This window comes from Cottoperca gobio, chromosome 8, assembly GCF_900634415.1.
Source record: "Cottoperca gobio chromosome 8, fCotGob3.1, whole genome shotgun sequence".
In the NCBI taxonomy this organism is placed as follows: domain Eukaryota; kingdom Metazoa; phylum Chordata; class Actinopteri; order Perciformes; family Bovichtidae; genus Cottoperca; species Cottoperca gobio.
In genome coordinates, this window is record NC_041362.1 from 2,822,041 (window position 1) to 2,841,919 (window position 19,879).

The 19,879-nt window shown below is 40.2% G+C and overlaps 1 protein-coding gene across 1 annotated transcript; it reads right to left on the bottom strand.

Annotated features, from left to right (window-relative positions):
- Positions 1–1,095: 1,095 nt before the first annotated feature.
- Positions 1,096–11,973, bottom strand: galr2b (galanin receptor 2b). The gene is made up of 3 exons (XM_029437902.1): positions 11,864–11,973; positions 7,617–8,002; positions 1,096–3,783 (listed from the first exon to the last, which is right to left on the bottom strand). The coding sequence occupies exons 2-3, from the start codon at positions 7,988–7,990 to the stop codon at positions 3,021–3,023; spliced, it is 1,137 nt and encodes a 378-aa protein (XP_029293762.1). The 5' UTR covers positions 7,991–8,002; positions 11,864–11,973; the 3' UTR covers positions 1,096–3,020.
- Positions 11,974–19,879: the final 7,906 nt, after the last annotated feature.

A 19,879-nucleotide genomic window follows, 5' to 3' on the forward strand; every position in this document is an offset into this window, starting at 1 on the left:
CCTGTCTTTGTGGAACAGATATAGAACATTGTCCGGACTTTTACACACAGTTATTATACGTTTGGTTTCTATGTTCTGACCTCTGCACTTCCTGGAAGCCCAACATTTACTGTATATATGTATATTTATGTTTTTCTTCTGCCCTTGTGTGTTCCCCAGCTGAGTGATCGTCCACCCTCAGCCGTATTAGTTTCACCCGTGTGTCATTATCCTCTCTCTTCTGGAGTATTTAGTCTGTGAGCTCATTCCCCTCGTGGCCACTTTGTCTTAGTACCTCTGTGTCGAGCGGAGCAGCAATTATTCCTAGAGTTTAAGGTTCCTGGTCTTTGATCCTGTAATCGTTACGTCCTTCGCCTACGTTCACACCAGCCGTTACATATATATATCATTTCTCTTTACATTTATACATCCCTACTTTACCTGTCCCTGCTGCTGTACACCTGTCAGTCCACACATGTATATCGTTTTATATTTCATTTGTGTTTATTTTATCCCTATATTTTGCACTGATTTGTCTTGTATCTTTGTCTTTGTGTCATGATTTTCTTTTTATACATATTTTCTGAGCATTGTTGGAGGAAGCTCGAGCTCCGTTCACCAGGAAAACACAAACCTTGCTGGGAATAAACTATATAATGAATCAATAAATCTAAACCCAGGAAAGCATCTGAATTAATGCAGCAGGTCAAGGGATTATTGCTTATTGCTTGAAGCAAACTATGAGATATTAAACGGTATGTGCTGCTGCAGAGATCACCATCAGTGCATGTATATATGTTTAATGAGTATATATATATATATATATATATATATATATATATATATATATATATATATATATATATATATACATACACCTTTCTTTTTATTGTAACTCTATTTAAGCAGATACATTCTTGTTTTTCTTTGTTTATATTGAAGTTGTTCTTTTTTGTTGTCATTTTTTGTTGTATTTTTCTAAATGAAATAAATATTAAATATTATTATATATTATTAAATGAGGTACTTTGTATAATACAAATAAAAATAATTAATTAATAAAATATGCTCACTTTTAATTGAATAAAACAATCAGACAAATCTCACGGCAGAAAATATTTTTATTTTCTCTTTCAAGCATTTATTACATGACACATTTTGATAAATATATATTTATTAATAAAATCTACAGGCTGTCACGTTGGAAAAGTCTACGTTATGAACAAATAGAGAGAAATAATATATACCGTGTGATGCAACAGGCAAAATCACAGGAAACAAACTGGGCAATTTGTCAGTGCAAAGGCGGATGTTCTCTCTGGAAATGAGTCTGAAGAAGAAAATTGCATCTTACACAATCTGAGCAGAACACAGCTAGAAGAGGGTTTTTTTATTTGTACTGCTCTGAGGTCAGACACAACACAGAGAAACACACGGAGGGAGAGATAAGAAAACAAACCATGTATATGATAATCATTTCACAGCTTTTAAATACACTAACATACACGTTTTAAATACACAACTCTTAGATGCTTAAGTGCACTCGTTGAGAAACATTCATTGAAACATATCTTACACAAGAGAAACATGCCATGAATACAATCATTGTAAAATACAAGTTTTCCTCCTTGTTTATGAAATACTAATAAACTTTTTACTAAATATATTCAACACCTGATTTTTGATCTTCTTCTTCTTCAAACCAGAATACATTCAAATCAGATGTTTCGGATTCTTAAACGCTCGTATGAGATTGTAACTGAATATGTTTGCGCACAAGTCTATGAAAGTCTTTTTGAACGTTATAACACATAAAATTCAAATATATAACAATAATATCTTGACAAGACAGAACAGCATCTGCATGCAAGAGTCAACGGAAACATAGCAAATGACTTAGAGAAACTACGATCTTAATAATAGACGAGCGCGAGAGTCAAAATCTGACTTCTGAAGATTTCGGTTGCAGTCGAGCGTGTATGAAGCGTGTTCTCAATTGGGGGTTTTTACTGCAGTTTGCGACACACGGCCTGTTTGTGTCCAGCTCTGTGCGTTGTACGCAGAGATGCATGAACACACGCCCACAATCTGGTCACAATCTACTTTTAAACATTATGAAAGACTTAAATATCATCCTGTTTTTGGATATGCACGAATATCACATCCACCGTCAAAGTAAGAATATTGTCTTTTTCGGAATAAGGGCAAAAGAAGGTGCACGTAAACGTCGTCAGTGACCCTGAAGCTGCATCGAACCCTGTTTGAAGTCAAGCTCAGAGCGAATGCTGCTGGCTTACATGAATTCTCCTCCCCAGTCGCCAACTTTTGAATATCTTTGGGACCATTTGAAAAGATGAAACATAACTGTAACTGTACACATTCTGTACGGCTCTTTAAAAGTGCTGGAATATGATTCTCATACTGAAACCCCCCCCCACCAAAACACCAAAACACCAAAGTGCAGGCCGTGGTTAAGGCATTAGGAAATACTGAGAATGCAAAAGGAATGCAACAAACACATTTTTGGTAGTGGACTCACTGTAAACACCTTCAAGGAGACACATCATGCTCCTTTTGAAGTTGTACTGCGGGTTTCTACTAGAACATGTTTACATGCTGTCTGAAGACACCTGTATTCACCCTGCGGCTGAAACGCTCTGTTTAGGCGCCTGTCTCTTTAAGACCCCCTCCTGATCAAGCCCAGTCTGCTTGGATGATCTCAGAGTGGGGGCGGTATATTGTAATGAGCCTGCAGGTGACGTAGGAAGAGGAGCCCCATCTGAATAGCCCACAAACACTGACTGGGTTGTCAGTCACTCCAGATGCCCAAATGTTTGTGCACAAGCTCTGAAAAAGTATGTTTTTCATGATATGTCCCCTTTAATACTCTTAACACGTTTTCCTTTATCTCCTCTCCTGTTTTGCCACCAGAACTGTGATTGACACCATGAGAATCCAACACATTTCTTTAAAATATCAGCCGCAATGTCTTTCACATAAGGCAATCTGTGCCGAGCCCTTCAGCGACGCTGAGTCACTTGTCAAGTCTGCCGCTGAAAGGGCAAATTCAGTGTCACTGTAGCTTCTCTTGGCTCTGGGATCGTCCTGTTACTCATTTCACATTCGTTCTGTCGTATGTTCTCCTCGTTCATCTGCGACACCTCCGTGGAGCCAGCTTCAAACCCGGGCACGGTGTTGGCTACGTGCACCACGTGGACCTTATTCCTGCCTTTTTTACTCAGGATGCAGCTGAACACTTTCTTGAAGCCTTTGCGAAAGTGCTTGGACACCAGAGCGTACACGATGGGGTTGACGCAAGAGTTGGCGTAGGCCATGCAGTGAGAGAGAATCCTGAAGGCATACGTGGTCTGATTGAAAGGGAAGTCTCCGTACAGGTAGCACAAGATCACCACGTGGTACGGCAGCCAGCAGATGCAGAAAAGCACGGTGACGATGATGATCATTTTGGTGACTTTGCGTTTGGCCCTCTTGGATTCGGACATGCCGTCCAGAGGGTCGACGGCCGTCCACAGGTACTTGATGGTTCGAGTGTACGAGAGGCTCACGATGAGCACGGGGATGACGTAGCCGACGAGGAAGGTGCACGTGTCCAGCACCTTCCTGTTCTGCTCCTCCCAGCCGGGGATGCACACAGTGCTGTTGGCGTAATCGATGAGGTCGTAGTAGCTGAGATAAGGACCCGCGAAGACCAGAGACAGACCCCAGATGATCACCATGGCAACTACTGCGTTACACGGGGTCCGTAGCTCTCTGGAGCGCAGCGGGTAACGGATTGCCAGATACCTACAAGGAGGGGAAAACACATTGACATGTGATCCAAACCACATGAGCATGATCATTAGTGGACATGCTGAGCAGTAATTATAGGCGGACACAGTCTTCATCACTAAAGCTTCATATTGCAGCGAGAGGTGGACCCAGAGTTCCTTTAAAGCCTCAGGAACTTCAAAAGTACACAAGCAAAGACGACATGACAATTGATTTTTGTTTTACTTCACAGTTTGTTTATATGAAGGGAATATCCACCAAGGACGCCGCCACCTCCACACTCACTGTTACGAGCGCCGCGGCTGACGCAGAGGCTCCTGTGCTGGATGATAATCTTCACTGCAGCCGTTTGTGGGTTTTATTGAACCAAAAACACCTCGGGGAAATATGTTATGCCGGCTGTTATAAAAGGTTGGACTCTCTTTCCGCAGCGTGCATCGCTTGGTAAAAACCACGACAATAGCGTCGTGCCTTGTGCTGCGACTTTGATGTTGCCGAGCAGGTAGGCGATAATCCCCACCACACATCGAGGACTATCACAGATGTTTTTCAGTAGTCTGACACCACACTGCTTTTCACATATCATTGCTGAGGTTATTGCCTCTGTATCCAACATGCTGCTCTACGAGCTCATGTCCTCTAATGGACAAGGGAGCATTTGAGGTTTTGCAGTTTATTTTCCCAGAGGCTTAGATCCTGAGTAGAGCTGCACATCCATGTCCTCATCCCCATGTGCATTTTGAGGACACTTCAGAATAAGATGCAGCAGCCTCTCTGGTCTTTGAAACCTCACTGAAATGGGGTCAAAGACAATTAACGTTCGACATGAAAGGACGAAAGCAGATACTCTGAGCATGCTTGTCATATATGGAGGCTCAGGTGGCTCAGGCAACGGCACTTACTCAGACAGATATAAAGGAAAGCATCGGCTAATGAGTCTGTTCATGTCTGACAAGATGCAGACTGTTGAACAAAATACAGGATCATCACATTTCTCTGAAAGTATCCCCCACCTCCTAATGACTGGCTCAATCCAGATGCTTCTTCACGTAGTATATTATGTATAAGTGCAGCTTCAACAGATGTTCATTTGAAGCTGTGTGAGGCAAGACTTCTATAATCTTTTAGCATATTGTAATTCAAGTGGTACTCCAGGGTATGTTGTGTATCATACAGGAACTTGCACCAGAACAACTCATTAATTTATACATGATTGCGATCCCGATGCCTGTTTTGTGATTCGATGCTTTGCTACAATTCCGAAACGTTTCAGAGACGTAGAGAAAATGTTGCTAAAGGTTTAGCCTGATGCTAACCGCTTTTTTTGTTTTATATTGAATCATTTCCACATTCACAGCATCTTTCTCTGGCATAAAATCTCAGTAAACGTATGATCTGCCTGTGGGCGACTCACTGCAGCAGCAAGTACTTTCCATTAAAAGACCGAGTGTGTGTGTGTGTGTGTGTGTGTGTGTGTGTGTGTGTGCGCGTGTGTGTGTGTGTGTGCTGCTGTTCATTCAAGCGGAACTGTGATTTCATTCCTGCTGGGGATTCCTGGTCTAAAGTGTAACAGTTATATGCTGCCTTTTATTTACTTGCTACACAGGAACTGAGGAGAGAACAGAAGAAATCAATTCACATCCTGACTCAGATGTCGCTGCTTCTTTCCAGAGTAGGTAGGACACGTCTGGCAGGCAGGATGAAGAATCCATTGCATCCTCGGTAATGTAAATACAGCCCGTGTGAGCAAGAAGGTGTCTGCTGCAGAGGGCGGCTGCACACTGACTCGGTCTATATTGACTGAGCTGACTATAATGAGGGCTTAATGTTTACTCTGTGAGGGATGTAATATCCAGGATAATGCATGATTCTCTCATGAGATGTTGCTATTCCCAGAGTTGTGAATGAAATGCAACTAAAGGAAGTCACAGTACGAACAGTGAACCAGTGTGGACTTGAATAAAAGCTTCCTTGATGATTTGTGAAGCTGAGGAGACAGACGTCAGGTAGGTGAGCTCATGAACACTTCATGTGTCTAATTTAAAGTTTAGTGAGCGCTTCTGTTAAGCATAACTTGACCCGGCTGACATCCAGTCTTCAGAGGCTGCAGCTTTCTCCACTTTAAAGCCGGAGGGAAGATACTGGCATCATGTGAAACTAGGAAACCCTGCAATGCTAGCTAACGCGCCGAAGTTAGGCTACACCCCAACACTGAATGAGAATGGGTTGTTTGGACACCCACAAGTCTTTCTGCTAAGTCCATGCACGCAGTACAAATGTGTTATTATCACCGATTCCACTTGAATATGTCTGTAGACAGGAGTCTTGGAATTGCTTAACTTGTGGATCCAATGAGCCCACTTGACGGAGGCATTCAGAGGACGTATGGCTTTACTAGATATATCGACTATCAGGGGGTTTATGAAATCTCCAAATGTCAAAGGTTTTTAATTAAAAATCCCAGCACCAAGGTCTGAGTGTCTTCGTGTGGTTTGTTGGAGGGATTTTTGAGCATTTATCCGATTATCAAGTGATAAGAAAAGAGTGAAATTTAGCACCAAATCTGTGTTACAAATGGCATGAACCCAAAAGCTGCTGCAACAACTTATCATAAGTACATGCATAAGTAGAGTTCTGCTCCCCGCGATCAAATGCATGCACCCCTGCACATCCTGCATCGATTCACACGTTAAATCATCATCATTAATTACAACGAAGGAGGTAAATGTTTTGTAACCTCCCTATAAAGTGTAACCACTTGTGCATTTCACAGTGTGGTCTTCACTCCCTTCAATCAATAAGCTGCGCACTTGAAGGACTAAATCATTCATGACTCTGTTCTCTCGCGCCTCTCTTGTGGAGGACAGAAATATGCCTTTGCTGCACCAGAACTGGGCTTTTCTTTTATTCTGAAGGAATTATTAAGGTACGGTATATGATTGTGCATGAGTTCGGGATTTGAGACTTTAGACTTAGACTTTCCGTCTCGATGCTTTACACTTACAAGCAAAGCGAAAGAGAAACAAGAAGATGAGTCCGCTGACTCCGATAATTGATTTATAGTTCATGGTATTGAAGTGAAAAGGTCAAACATCTTCCGGTTGTGAACATTTGCTGTTTTACGTCATTGTCAATTGAATATTTTTGCATTTTTGACAGTTGATCAAACAAAGCAAGCAATCTGAAGATGTCACTTTGGGCTTTGAGAACATTTGTGACATTTTAATAGACTAAAACTTTATTCAATGCATAACAATAACACAACAACAACAACAACTGATAAACTCTACAATTAACACAAATAGTGAACGGCAGGAAGTTTGTGAAAAGCATCAGATGCGATTATTTCCTGTGAATTTTGCATCAGAGATGAGTTTTTAATACTTTTAATACAATTCATGGTCTCTACTATTTATTATATTTATGTTTAACAACCATACAAACTTAATTGGCCTTTTATTTGGGCAAATTCAGTGTTTCCTTCTCCCTGACGCTTAATAATTCAACTTAAAAATAACCTTCACAGAAATGAATGAAATCCTTAAATACGGGCCAGCTGTTTATTCTACCGTGGACTAAACAGTGATCTAGTTCATTGCAAGAATGATTGACGGATTGATAAATAATGGAAATAATTATTACTGTTGTTGCAGCTCTAGATCATGGGAAGTGCAGCGCTAATAACACCAACAATCATCCCCTCTCATCTGTGTACTATAATTATCTGAAGGTCATTTGAATGTTGTTTTACGGATGTTTTATGAACCTGATAGGCAGCTTGTGTATTATATAATATGTAATACTCCTGATACGTATCTCCTCTTCTGATGATCATCACAGTAACGTACCTGTCAACAGACACGGCAGCGAGGGTGAAGCTGCTGGCGTACATGGTGAGGTTGATGAAGAAGTGCACCACTTTGCACATGAAGGAGCCGAACACCCAGCCCTCCAGAGAGTAGATGGTGGCTTGGAAAGGAACGCAGAAGATGATGAAGAAGAAGTCGGCCACGCTCAGGTTGAGTATGAACAGATTGGTTGTGTTGTATCCCACCTGCCCGCTCCGCAGAAGCACGGCGAGCACCAGGCTGTTGCCGATGGTGCCCAGGAGGAAGATGAGGGAGAAGACCACCGACACAATCACACTGGTGGGGTTCAGCTGGTAGCTGTCGGAGACATTGGCCGGCCCAGCTGGCCTGCTGAAATCCTCAAAGTCGGACATTTCTTTGCGAGTCTGAAAGAGGAGAAGGGAGAAGATAAATATAACATCTTTTTGATTGTTTTCTCCTGTCTTCTGGGTGCAATGTGTAATATATGAGCAGAATTATGGTTGATCATCATTACATTACATTTAACCTCTTAAGAGGTTTATGAATTTAACCCCAAAATACCTACAAACGACTCCCAAAGTCATATTAAAAGCTGCTCTTCAACCATTTGCACCAGCTGCATGATTTTGGTCTCATTCAAAAGATAACTCTCTTATTGTTCTTGCAAAGCATGTGAAGAATCACTCCAAGTGCTTCCTGGCACTGAGTAATAGTGGTCTGAATATACTGAATCTGAAGAAAATACACTCCGCCTGAAGTTTTTATGTTGGAAAAGATGCCTGAAGATGGTACAGCTGGTAGGTATGGACTGGAAAACACAATACAAACATAGAACCAAGTGTTACCAAGTTCAGCTTCAAATATCAGATAAAAGGGACAAAAACTTAACATATTACACAGGTTTATATAAGAGTAACACCAGGTGTTCACAAGCTGTGATATTATAATATTTATTGATAAAAAGGCCATTAATAACTATTATATACCCAATATTCCCTGTCAGTAGTAATGACACAAAGTAAGTGAAGTACAAACATATTTCCTGTAATATTTATGTGTTTTTTTTGTATTTTGATTATAATAAATACAATTATGAAAAATAAAACAACATTTGTTAAAAGAAAACATTGATGATGTATGTCTAATTCTTCCGCATTTCATTGGCTACACGATACGCCAGTCAACGGGAGGCACGGCCCCTCGAACCCGAGCTAGTACAGCCCCAAGTTAGTGGCATGGCTAACGTGAGCTGTAGGCCGACGCCTCACGCATGTAACTGATGATGTACATGCAGATTGTGTGGACCCAGTTGTCTGTGCAGCAGGTGGCTCAGTATTACACATTGCACCTTTAAAGTCAGAGCTCACGCGCTGGTGATGCTATATCACAGGCTCTTTAATGACGACTCAGGCTTTGCTACTTTTAAGATTGTAGTAAAAAAAAGGTGTCAAGCTTGCATGCACCGGAAGATTTCTTCATCCAATTAATCCCCAGTCGGCTCATGTCCCACATGTTAGTAAGACGAGGAGGAGACGCTGTTTTTAATTGCCTGGTGACGCCGTGTCAGATGTGTCCCGGGAATATAGCAGTTTAATTACAAGTGAGGTTGAAATGCAGTTCAATTAAAGCAGAAGATAGATTAATTTAAATGGTGATTCTACATTCACACATTACGTTACGCCGTTCATTTGTTTTTCTTGAAAGGTTTGCACCTGTGGAGATTTAATGCTTTGTGACAGTCATGCAGACTTCAGAGGTTTGTTGGCTTCAGATCTGAACTAGAAGGTGTTCAGGTAAGTGGACGCAGCCCATTAAAGCCAGATGATCACCTCCTCGTGTCTTAAACCCAGAGCTGTGCGAGTCCCTCTCAGGTGGGGCCGAGAACACATCATCCAATCATTGGGAGCAGTGATTTATTCATGAGCAATAACAACGTCACATTAGAGCTTCTGACGTTTTGCATCTTCCATCAGATGTCTTCCATTACGTCAGCGTTCACTCTCCGGCTGGTCGAGTGCCGCAACTCAAGGCTTGAAAGTAAAGAGGTGCTCGTGATCGTGAAGTCGATGAGCCACAGTGAAGACAATCACACACACACGTGATGTCTCCAAACACTCAATTAATTAATTAAATCCCAACAAGTTTGATTCTGGATGAAATGATGGACTACAAGCAGCCGAGACTACAAGCCCTGTGTGTTTGATTATATTCCACATTATCAACTGGATTGGACGTTAAGAGTATATATATATATATATATATATATATATATATATATATATATTTATATAACATTCACATCTCACATTATCGCCCACCTTTCAAAGGAAGCTTAGAATTGTAAAGATATTATTTCTTGAGGTTGTCAAGAGCAAGCTCCTGCCCACCTGCCAATCAAAAGCTATTCAGACGTGATGATGGGCAGCTGGACGCAGATGCAGCGTATCTGCGTTCAAGTGTATTTTAATAAGCTCTTCATGCTGATTTCTGAGAGAAAATTATGCAAAATCTAATTGTTCTGTCATGCAGACTTCAAAGCAACACTCTTCCTAAATAGACAATCTCCTTTATGGGAAGAATTCCATGTTGCATCACCTCCAAACCGTGGCCTTCATTTAGAAATGGCACTTTTATCGGAGCCTTTTTCGCGTGGAACCGAAACCCAATGCAATTCTGACGTGTTGTGTGTTAACACCACTTAAATGTGTGTCGAGCTGTCAGTTTCATTACATGAAAACAACATATTTGACATGCTACAACCATCACCCTTAAGCTATGATGTCGCTTGATCTGAATTGAACTGAAGAAGCACGGATGAAGGTTTCTAATTATCCTCCCTGAAGGAACAGAATAGCTTTTTATTATGCACCATCACATCTGTAGCATTACAAATATGATCATTTAAAAACAACTCAAACAAAGCAGCGTGCAGATGGACAGGTTGGATTTTATTTTGGAAGTATTGCCATAAATGATTGAGCTCTCCCTTTCACAATAAAAGCCCTAGATAGAAACACTTCATCACTGCCGACCAGAGAGCATTTTGGCTAAGAGGCAACTCAACAACATAGCTCACAGTAGCTATCCGGCGTGATGTTAACTGTGGAAACTCTACAAAGTAGGCGAAGAGGGAGGAGGATAAAAACTGAGCAGGATGAGCAAACCCCCTCGTGAGGGTCAGGAGGGGGGGGGGGGTTGCCCACCAACATGTCAGCCTCCACCTGATCCTGGGAAAGAGAAAAGAAAGTTATTTAAGATGCTCTGAGGATGTCCAGCTCCCCTGTCGCTCCACTGCAACACCTGCACTTTGGGTCCCTGGGTGGTCTGATGTGGAGCTTTCCCCGGTCCCACTGTGTCTCTCGCTTCTGCTCTAAAAACCTGATGATGCACTGAAGGTATGTTGAGTCATCCTTTCATACCTTTCCTCAAATCTCAGCGGAAAACAGCCTAAAATGAATTATTAAATATAATCAAGATTTCAATAGCCTATGAATAAAAACTCTGCTGCTAACCGATGTGCATCATCAGAATCGTGTCTGAGAGCAAAACGAAGACACTGCAAATCAATGAGACTGTAAAGTGGAGAAATATGTTCTTATTAACCTTATGAAGAAGCAGAGTTACCGCACCGGCTGGATGCTGCGGGGGAATCTTCCTCACAGCTCTGTGTTATATCTGATTCCCTGCTCTTCCTACAAGGGGAAGACGTTACATTCTGGACTGCAGTGGGATATCAGGGCTACGACTCCAACCAGAAGAGTCTCAGGGGGGATCCTAGCAAAGAGCTTTATGAGCTGGTAATGGAGCGTGAGGAGCCGGACAGCTTGTGGAATTTGCCGTACTTTGGCGGAGCTCAGCGTGACAGTTGTGAGGGCATAATTAGAGTTGTTGGAAATAAAACAATGATTGCTGACCCAGAGAGGAGGAGGAGGAGGAGGAGGAGGAGGAGGAGGAGGGTGATGGTGGAGATGTAGCACAGTCTAAACGAGAGACACCAGAGAGTCTTCAACATTAAAAAAAAACAAATGCTGAGCAGGCACAGATAACAGAGCTAGAATAAGACAGATGGTATTACAGCTTGGCAGGTGTGAACACAGATGAATAACCAAACGTTACATATCAGGAAAGCTTTGAACATTTCTGCATCTTGTAATCAAATGATTCAAAAGAAAAATGCTGATTGCAAATGTTCTTTCCAACATTTCTATTCCACACAAGCAGCAGCAGCAGCATGCAGATCAGGCATTGCAGTACGATGGACCTACCAGGCTGATGATGAGTGGACAAAGCTTCCTCTCAGATTAGGAACGGGACTCCCAGCAGACCTGCCTTGTTAAGATGCTCATGCTCTTTACACCGAAGCCTGTGTTCTCCCAGTGTTCATCGCTATCTGCCTGTGTTGCTGGTATCTTACTCTTCCTCCGCCTCCCCCTCCCCTCCTCTCCCCCTAGTGAGGACTCCTCCTCCACATTCACTTTAATGTTCACACTTCACTGCAGAAAGGCATTGCATAGCAGAGGTATGAAGGGAGGCTGCAGTGTCTGGCGACACACTCACAATCAGGAGCTTTCCTGACCAATAACCCCAAAGCAACATTAACCGCCGCACATGCAACCAAATCAGCTGCGTCCTCTAACGAGGCAGTGGCCTTTGCATTTGCGTGAATCTTTACCGTGGCAAGTTTGTAGTGAGTCAGACTACAATCTCCTGAGTGGGAGCACAATTCAATGTATCCAATCAATTCAGGAGGGACACAAATAAAACGGTCTGTGTGGACGTTGTTGGAGCTCCAATTTGTGGGTAATTCGTGCGCAGCGTTTCCAAACATGTCTTGTTATTTTCTTATTTAAAAACCTCCTAACTAACTTTTAGGATCAGATGAGTCACTTCAGTAATCATGTGTTGTATCATTCTCCAACAGGACCACAATATACTGAAGACACATTTCTTTAGATACTTCCAGGTCCAGCCACAGTTGGGTAACTGTTTTGGGAAGGTAAATATATATTTATATATATATTTAAATATATATATGTCTGTACTTAAATATGTGTATCGAGATATGTGGGTATGTATATGTCTTTGTATGTGTATATATACTGCATCTATGTGGGTGTTCATGTTGATGTGTGTATATAAATATATATATATATATATGTGTGTGTGTGTGTATATATATGTATGTGTGTGTATGTGTGTGTGTGTGTGTGTGTGTGTTTACTTTATTATTTTTTGTTGATTATTGGTGGTTCCAATTGTAGCCCATTTGTTTTAACATATGTTTACATTTTTCTCTTTTTTATTTAATTTAATTTAATTTATTGTAACTAATCTTATTTTTATTAATTTAATTGTAATTAACGTTATTATTATTATTTTATTTTTTAATTGTAATTAATATTATTATTATTATTATTATATAATTTATATTATATATTCAGCAGTATACACAGTTTTGGTATCACATCTTGTGCTTCAGGTTGTGTTTAATATGTATTGTTATTCATGACCATCGTGTCAATAGCACATCCTCAAGCGAAACATTAATACAAACATGACTCATGGTCTCAGTGGTAACAGCTGTGAAGGGTTTATAATACAGTAATGTATCTGTCTTGACCTACAGGGAAGGTTATCATGAAATGCGTGAAAGTCTGTCCAAGCAGATTATTGTATTCATTACAGTATGTATTGTTTTAATCAGAAATATCACAAAAGACCCCACATTTAGTAAAGATAGATATAACTATTTTACTAGACGTGTACCAAACACTCGACCAAACATGGAATCCACTCCCTCGACAGGTCACTCAAGTGTCCTGTTAAAACAATTTCAACCTCTAATAAGAGCTTATTTTTATATGGACCCCAGGAAGAATAACCGCCATGACACAGCAGCATATGACAAACAAAGAATCAAAACCACAGCGGAGGTAAACGAAAAAAGGTTACACGAATCAATGATGGTTCAATCTGACTTTTTTTGAATTCATGAGTAAGCAGGAGACACGAATGACTCATGCAACAGAAAGCAGGGAGGAACATCGATTGCTCAGCTTGTGCTATGAGACATGTAGTCATGACCAATACCATCGGATAAATAAAAAACACATTCTGTAGGTTTATGATCCAAATATATGAAGCAATGGGTTTATTTGTTATTTGAAATGCTACAAAGCATATTTTTATCATGCATCATTTTCCACCCGGTCGCAGTACCTCCACACATCCATCCACCGAACTCTTTAGTGCTCACAGCTTCCTGACCCTCTATAAGGGATCCATAAGGACCGGAGGAGAGAAGGAGCCAAGTTCCTGTTGTGGGGGGGAATCTAACAACTTGCTTGTTGAGTGACTTTCACCTTATGTGCTCACTGGTTCAATAGCAAACCCATATGAGTTATTCAAGCATCTCCAGCATGCTCCAGGGTGAGAAGGAAATATTGTTGCCAAATCCACAAAGTCCGAACCTGAAGATCCCGAAGTAACCTTCAGATAATAATAATAATAATAATAATAATAATCTTTATTTGTATAGCACCTTTCATACAAGAATTGCAGCCCAAAGTGCTTCACAGCAAAAACATAACAATTAGTACAAAATTAGACAGAATAAGAGCATTTACAGTACAATAATCACAGTGTTGATGTAAATGAGTCTGAAGTACCATTATAAAAATAGTATTAAATAGCAGAATTAAAATAGTATAAAATAGCATAATGTAGAATTAAAATAGTATAAAATAACATTGGAGATCATGCCTAGTATCTGTATCTGTGCCGTACTTAACTGCCAGGAAATCACATTCATCACACCATTCTTGTAAATGTTTTAAACTATCAGGGCCATATTTTGAAAGCATGAGATCAACAATGAGCCCCTGTGGCCTTTCAACTGGTTTACTCCCTTCGGTTAAAGCCAGTTTTTCTCCAATACACATTTATCAGAGAAACTTCCTTTTGTTCCCATGGTAATACAGTCTTTTTGATCTCAGGTTTTTCAAAAATACACACTCTGAAATTTATCTCAGTTACCTTTACACATTCAATGTTAAACCAGGTATAGCAAAAATTTATGAAATCATTTAAATTAGTTTAAAGTGGCACCATTAAAAGGCTAAGATAAAAATATATAAAATATCACCATTAAAAGGCTAAAGTAAAGAGATATAAAATATCACCATTAAAAGGCTAAAGTAAAGAGATATAACATATCACCATTAAAAGGCTAAAGTAAAGAGATATAAAATATCACTATTAAAAGGCTAAAGTAAAGAGATATAAAATATCACCATTAAAAGGCTAAAGTAAAGAGATATAACATATCACCGTTAAAAGGCTAAAGTAAAGAGATATAAAATATCACTATTAATAGGCTAAAGTAAAGAGATATAACATATCACCATTAAAAAGCTAAAGTAAAGAGATATAAAATATCACCATTAAAAGGCTAAAGTAAAGAGATATAAAATATCACCATTAAAAGGCTAAAGTAAAGAGATATAAAATATCACTATTAAAAGGCTAAAGTAAAGAGATATAAAATATCACCATTAAAAGGCTAAAGTAAAGAGATATAACATATCACCATTAAAAGGCTAAAGTAAAGAGATATAAAATATCACCATTAAAAGGCTAAAGTAAAGAGATATAAAATATCACCATTAAAAGGCTAAAGTAAAGAGATATAAAATATCACCATTAAAAGGCTAAAGTAAAGAGATATAAAATATCACTATTAAAAGGCTAAAGTAAAGAGATATAACATATCACTATTAAAAGGCTAAAGTAAAGAGATATAAAATATCACTATTAAAAGGCTAAAGTAAAGAGATATAAAATATCACCATTAAAAGGCTAAAGTAAAGAGATATAACATATCACCATTAAAAGGCTAAAGTAAAGAGATATAAAATATCACTATTAAAAGGCTAAAGTAAAGAGATATAACATATCACTATTAAAAGGCTAAAGTAAAGAGATATAAAATATCACTATTAAAAGGCTAAAGTAAAAAGATATTGAGTGAGCTTGCCTCCCTAATGTCTGCAGGTAAAGTGCTCCAGAGCTTTGGTGCATAGTTGATAAAGGCTGCATCCTCAATTTTCTTTTGGATGTTTCTGGGAACATTTAATAAACCAGTAGTGGATGATCGTAATGTTCTTGGGGGCACATAGTTCATTAGAGAGTTGGCAGTGTAACTTGGTGCGGTTTCGTTTAGGGCTTTGTATACAAGGAGGAACTTAAAGTAAATTCTAAAAGTTACTGGAAGCCAGTGTAGAGCGGCTAACACTGGACTGATGTGGTCTCTCCTCTTGGTTCTAGTCAGCAGCCTCGCAGCAGCGTTTTGGATGAGCTGAAGTCTCTCCGTTGTTTTGTTTGGGAGGCCGGTAAAGAGTGCATTACAGTAATCGAGTCAGCCTGAGATAAAAGCATGGATTAGATTTTCAGCATCCTTTTGATTTCTAAATTGTCTGATTTTAGCTATATTTCTAAGGTCTATGATAACACCAAGACTTGTAACTTCAGGTTTAATCAAACGATTAAGTTTCCCCATGTTATTCAGCATCATCTCTCTTGTTGTTACAGGATTTCAGTTTTGTTCTCATTTAATTTTAAGAAAGTATTGCTCATCCATTTATTTATTGCTGACAGACAGGTGGTGATGGAGTTAATAGCTGTAGTATCATTTGGTTCAGCAGAGATGTACAGTTGTGTGTCATCCGCGTAGCTATGGAAGCACACATTGTGTTCTCTAATGATGTCCCTCAGTGGTAGCATGTATAGGGAGAACAGTAATGGACCGAGGCAGCTCCCTTGTGGAACTCCAGAGTGGGCATCATGCTTCTCTGACACATGATCTCCAAGCCTGACAAAATACTTTCTCCCTTTGATATATGTTCTGAACCAGTTTAATACACAATCAGAAAGACCAACCAGTTTTTCCAGATGATTAATTAGGATGTCATGGTCGATCATGTCAAATGCTGCGCTCAGGTCTAGCAGGATAAGAATTGAGACCTTGTTTGTATCAGAGTTTAGTCTGAGGTCACTAATTATTTCAGTCAGAGCAGTTTCGGTACTGTGGCATGCTCTGAAGCCTGATTGAAATTCCTCCAGGATGTTGTTTTCTTTAAGAAAGGAGTTTATTTGGACCGAGACTATTTTCTCTAGTATTTTGCTGATGAATGGAAGGCTAGATATTGGCCTGTAGTTGCTCAGCGTATTACTGTCTAGGTTAGGTTTCTTTAGCAAGGGTTTTACAACGGCTGTTATGAAGACGTCTGGGATGATGCCCGTTAGAAGAGACGTGTTTATAATATTTAGGACGTGACTTGAAATTATGTCGAATATCCGCAACCTCACAACCCTCCGTCTGACACATGTCTGCCTCCTCCTGAAGCACACCTGTGCTGCTGTCACAGCAACCATCCATCAACAAACTACATGACACCGGGTCAGAGACACAGCAGCACAGAGCATCATGTCCAAGCCGAGGAACAAGCTGCAGAGACAAAATACATGCTTTTCATATATAACGTAGCTTTACTTACAATACACCATTTATTTTTCAAGGTTTTCTACAATGTTTGACAGTGACATGGCAAACAAAGTTATGAATCATTGTATGCATCTTCTCCTCCGTGTGCATGTGCATGTTTTGACGTTTAATTCTGAATTACAAAGTTACCAGGCTGATATTAAATCCATCTTTCCACTGGTTCCTGATGGAACAGGACCACCATACCTAAAAAGAAGAAGAAAAAAAGGAGGGTGAGGAATTTGGCCAATGCAAACAGCTTAGTTAGGACAATAATGGATTCTGTGGTGAGCGTGAGACAAATTAACATTCAGAAATACCTCTGGGTGTTGTTTCATGGGAGCGTTTCCAGGGAAACCGCGGATGGATCACTTTGCAAGGACAACGAAAACACACAGGATTGATTTCCACCCAGAAGTAGCATGACATTTTACAGAGCAGTCGACATAGAAACGCCGGTGAAGTGGTGAATTATTAAAATTCAGCTTCAAGCCAAACAGGATAAAAAAACATATTCTGGTAAAACTTAAACCTCAAAAGATTTCTGTGTAGAATTGGACGTAACGACGACATCTGACGTGCAGGTATTCTCTCACGCTTTGCCAAGGATAATAAACACGGATCAATCCAGACTCCCACTAATGAATAGAGGCATCAGTTGTTTGTCCCCACTTAACATCCTTTTACCACGAAGAAACAGCGTGTGACAAGACACATATTCACACAATATGCATTCATTACTTTCAGAGAGGCGATATCAGACAATATTAAATATTATATTATTCTGCAGTGTAAAAGTGACAAGCAGTGACACTGTTCCCGATGAAAGCAGAATGAAATGAAAGCCTTGTGCACATGGCCTGTGGGAGCAACAAGCCTCGGCGTCGACAAGCAATCAAATATCTCCCGATATGAAAGTGTGACGAAAATACTGAGAGAATGATTATCTTGGAGACGCAACGTCTCTCGAATAATTACATATTCTCCACGCATTTACTTTGAACAGTAATTAATTAGCCTTTTGCCAAAGCGCTTAATATTGACGTTTTACACTATAAATCAATTAAGCTGTGAGTGAATCTGCTGCAGGTGAATGTGGCTTTATTGGTCCCCTTTCAGTGCAGACGACTAATCAGCCTCGGAGGACAGGAGTGGTGCGTCTGAGGTGAAGTGTTCACCTCACGTGCACACCTTGGATTGGAGCATTTACATAAACGGGAACCTGCAGAAATGAAAGAGAAGTGTCTCGGCTGTGCTGAACAATTAGCACTCAGATCTCTTACTTATGTAAAAGTACCAATGCAACAATTTGGAAATTATTACAAATTTGTATTTATTTCTTTGGACTTTTCTCTTATCTCGACTCTTGCAGGCCAAACGTTTAGGATCCACCGGTTTAATCTTCAACTATGCATGTATATATTTAAAATGTAAAATTGTATTTAAGTTCAGTACTTGAGTATTTGTACCTCATTCCCTTCCAGCCGTACTCAGTAACATGTTTTCTCAGATTGCATGTCTTTGCATTTAGCAGTCTCTCACTTAGAAGCCAGTATAGCTAACACAACGACACAGAGCAGCACAGGGAATGTGTGTGTGAAGTGTGCGGGGGAGTGTGTCGCTCACCTCTGGCCGGGGTCTTTACCTCTGCTAAAAGACACACTGACCTATTTCTGCACAAACTATGAAATCTGCTTTACCAGCTGAGCTCCGTGAGTCATCTGATGAAAGAGAAGAGATCTAAAGAAAGACTCTTGATTCAGCCTCATCAGCCGACCCACCACCCAGAGGATGTGTAATTGCAGACTGAACATACTGCAGTAGGGACTGCGTTTCATAATGCCAGTGTAGAGGCTGAGCCAACGCGGTGGCGCTTAGTGTACATAATTGACGCACTTGTTGTCGTGTCTGCTGAATAAAGGTTCCGATACAAAAGGTTTCCAATTAAACATTCAGTCCGTTAATGTGTTGTCCAGCAAACGCTACCTCGGCGCACTTGTGTATGTGTGTGTTGTGTGTGTGTGTGTAGTGTGTGTGTGTGGAGTCAAAAACTGTTCACCTTCCGGCGGATAACACACCGTCAACAAACATTGGTTCCTACTTATATCAGGAGCGCTAATTGGGTCCTACAGCCACCACGGTCCAGGTCTCACACTACACACTGGATATCATTATCCTCTGGTTGTCATAGAAACAAATGCAGATGGTGTCATGTCAGCGTACGACACATTTGTCTTGGGGCGTGCTTTCTTCTGGGGTTGTTTTCAGCAGATCCTCTGGTAGCAGGCATCTTCTTCAAAGCGAGTTTAGCTTTTCTGTGCAGCTTCTGAAGGAGCTTCGGCACTGTCACTTTTCTAAAAACTGACAGTTTAGAAGTATTAGATGATGTTAACTCACATTGTTCTCACTCCACGGCGATCAGACTGAGCAGGGAAGCAGGAGAAATGACACCATCAACAGGGACAGCAGTGGCCCACGGGATTACAGGTTTAATGGTGAGTTTGCAAATTGTGTCATCACTGCAACAAAACACTTATTTCAAACACTTCACACTGCAAGCACAATTACTGTTCATTCAAGCATCCAATTCCACATTCAAGACCACCTTAGTGTGATCCATAGATGCAATAACACAAAAGACCTGCCCATATGGATTTGTTAGCAGAGCCTTTCAAAAGGCCTTTATTAGAAAATAGTCGTGGGTTATATAAATCTGAGTTTGTTGGTTTTGATTCCAATC

Coding starts and splice junctions, on each gene's coding strand:
- galr2b (XM_029437902.1), bottom strand. CDS start 7,990: ATGTCCGACTTTGAGGATTTCAGCAGGCCAGCTGGGCCGGCCAATGTC. Junction 3,784..7,616: donor GCTGCCGTGTCTGTTGACAG/GTACGTTACTGT, acceptor CCCTCCTTGTAG/GTATCTGGCAATCCGTTACC.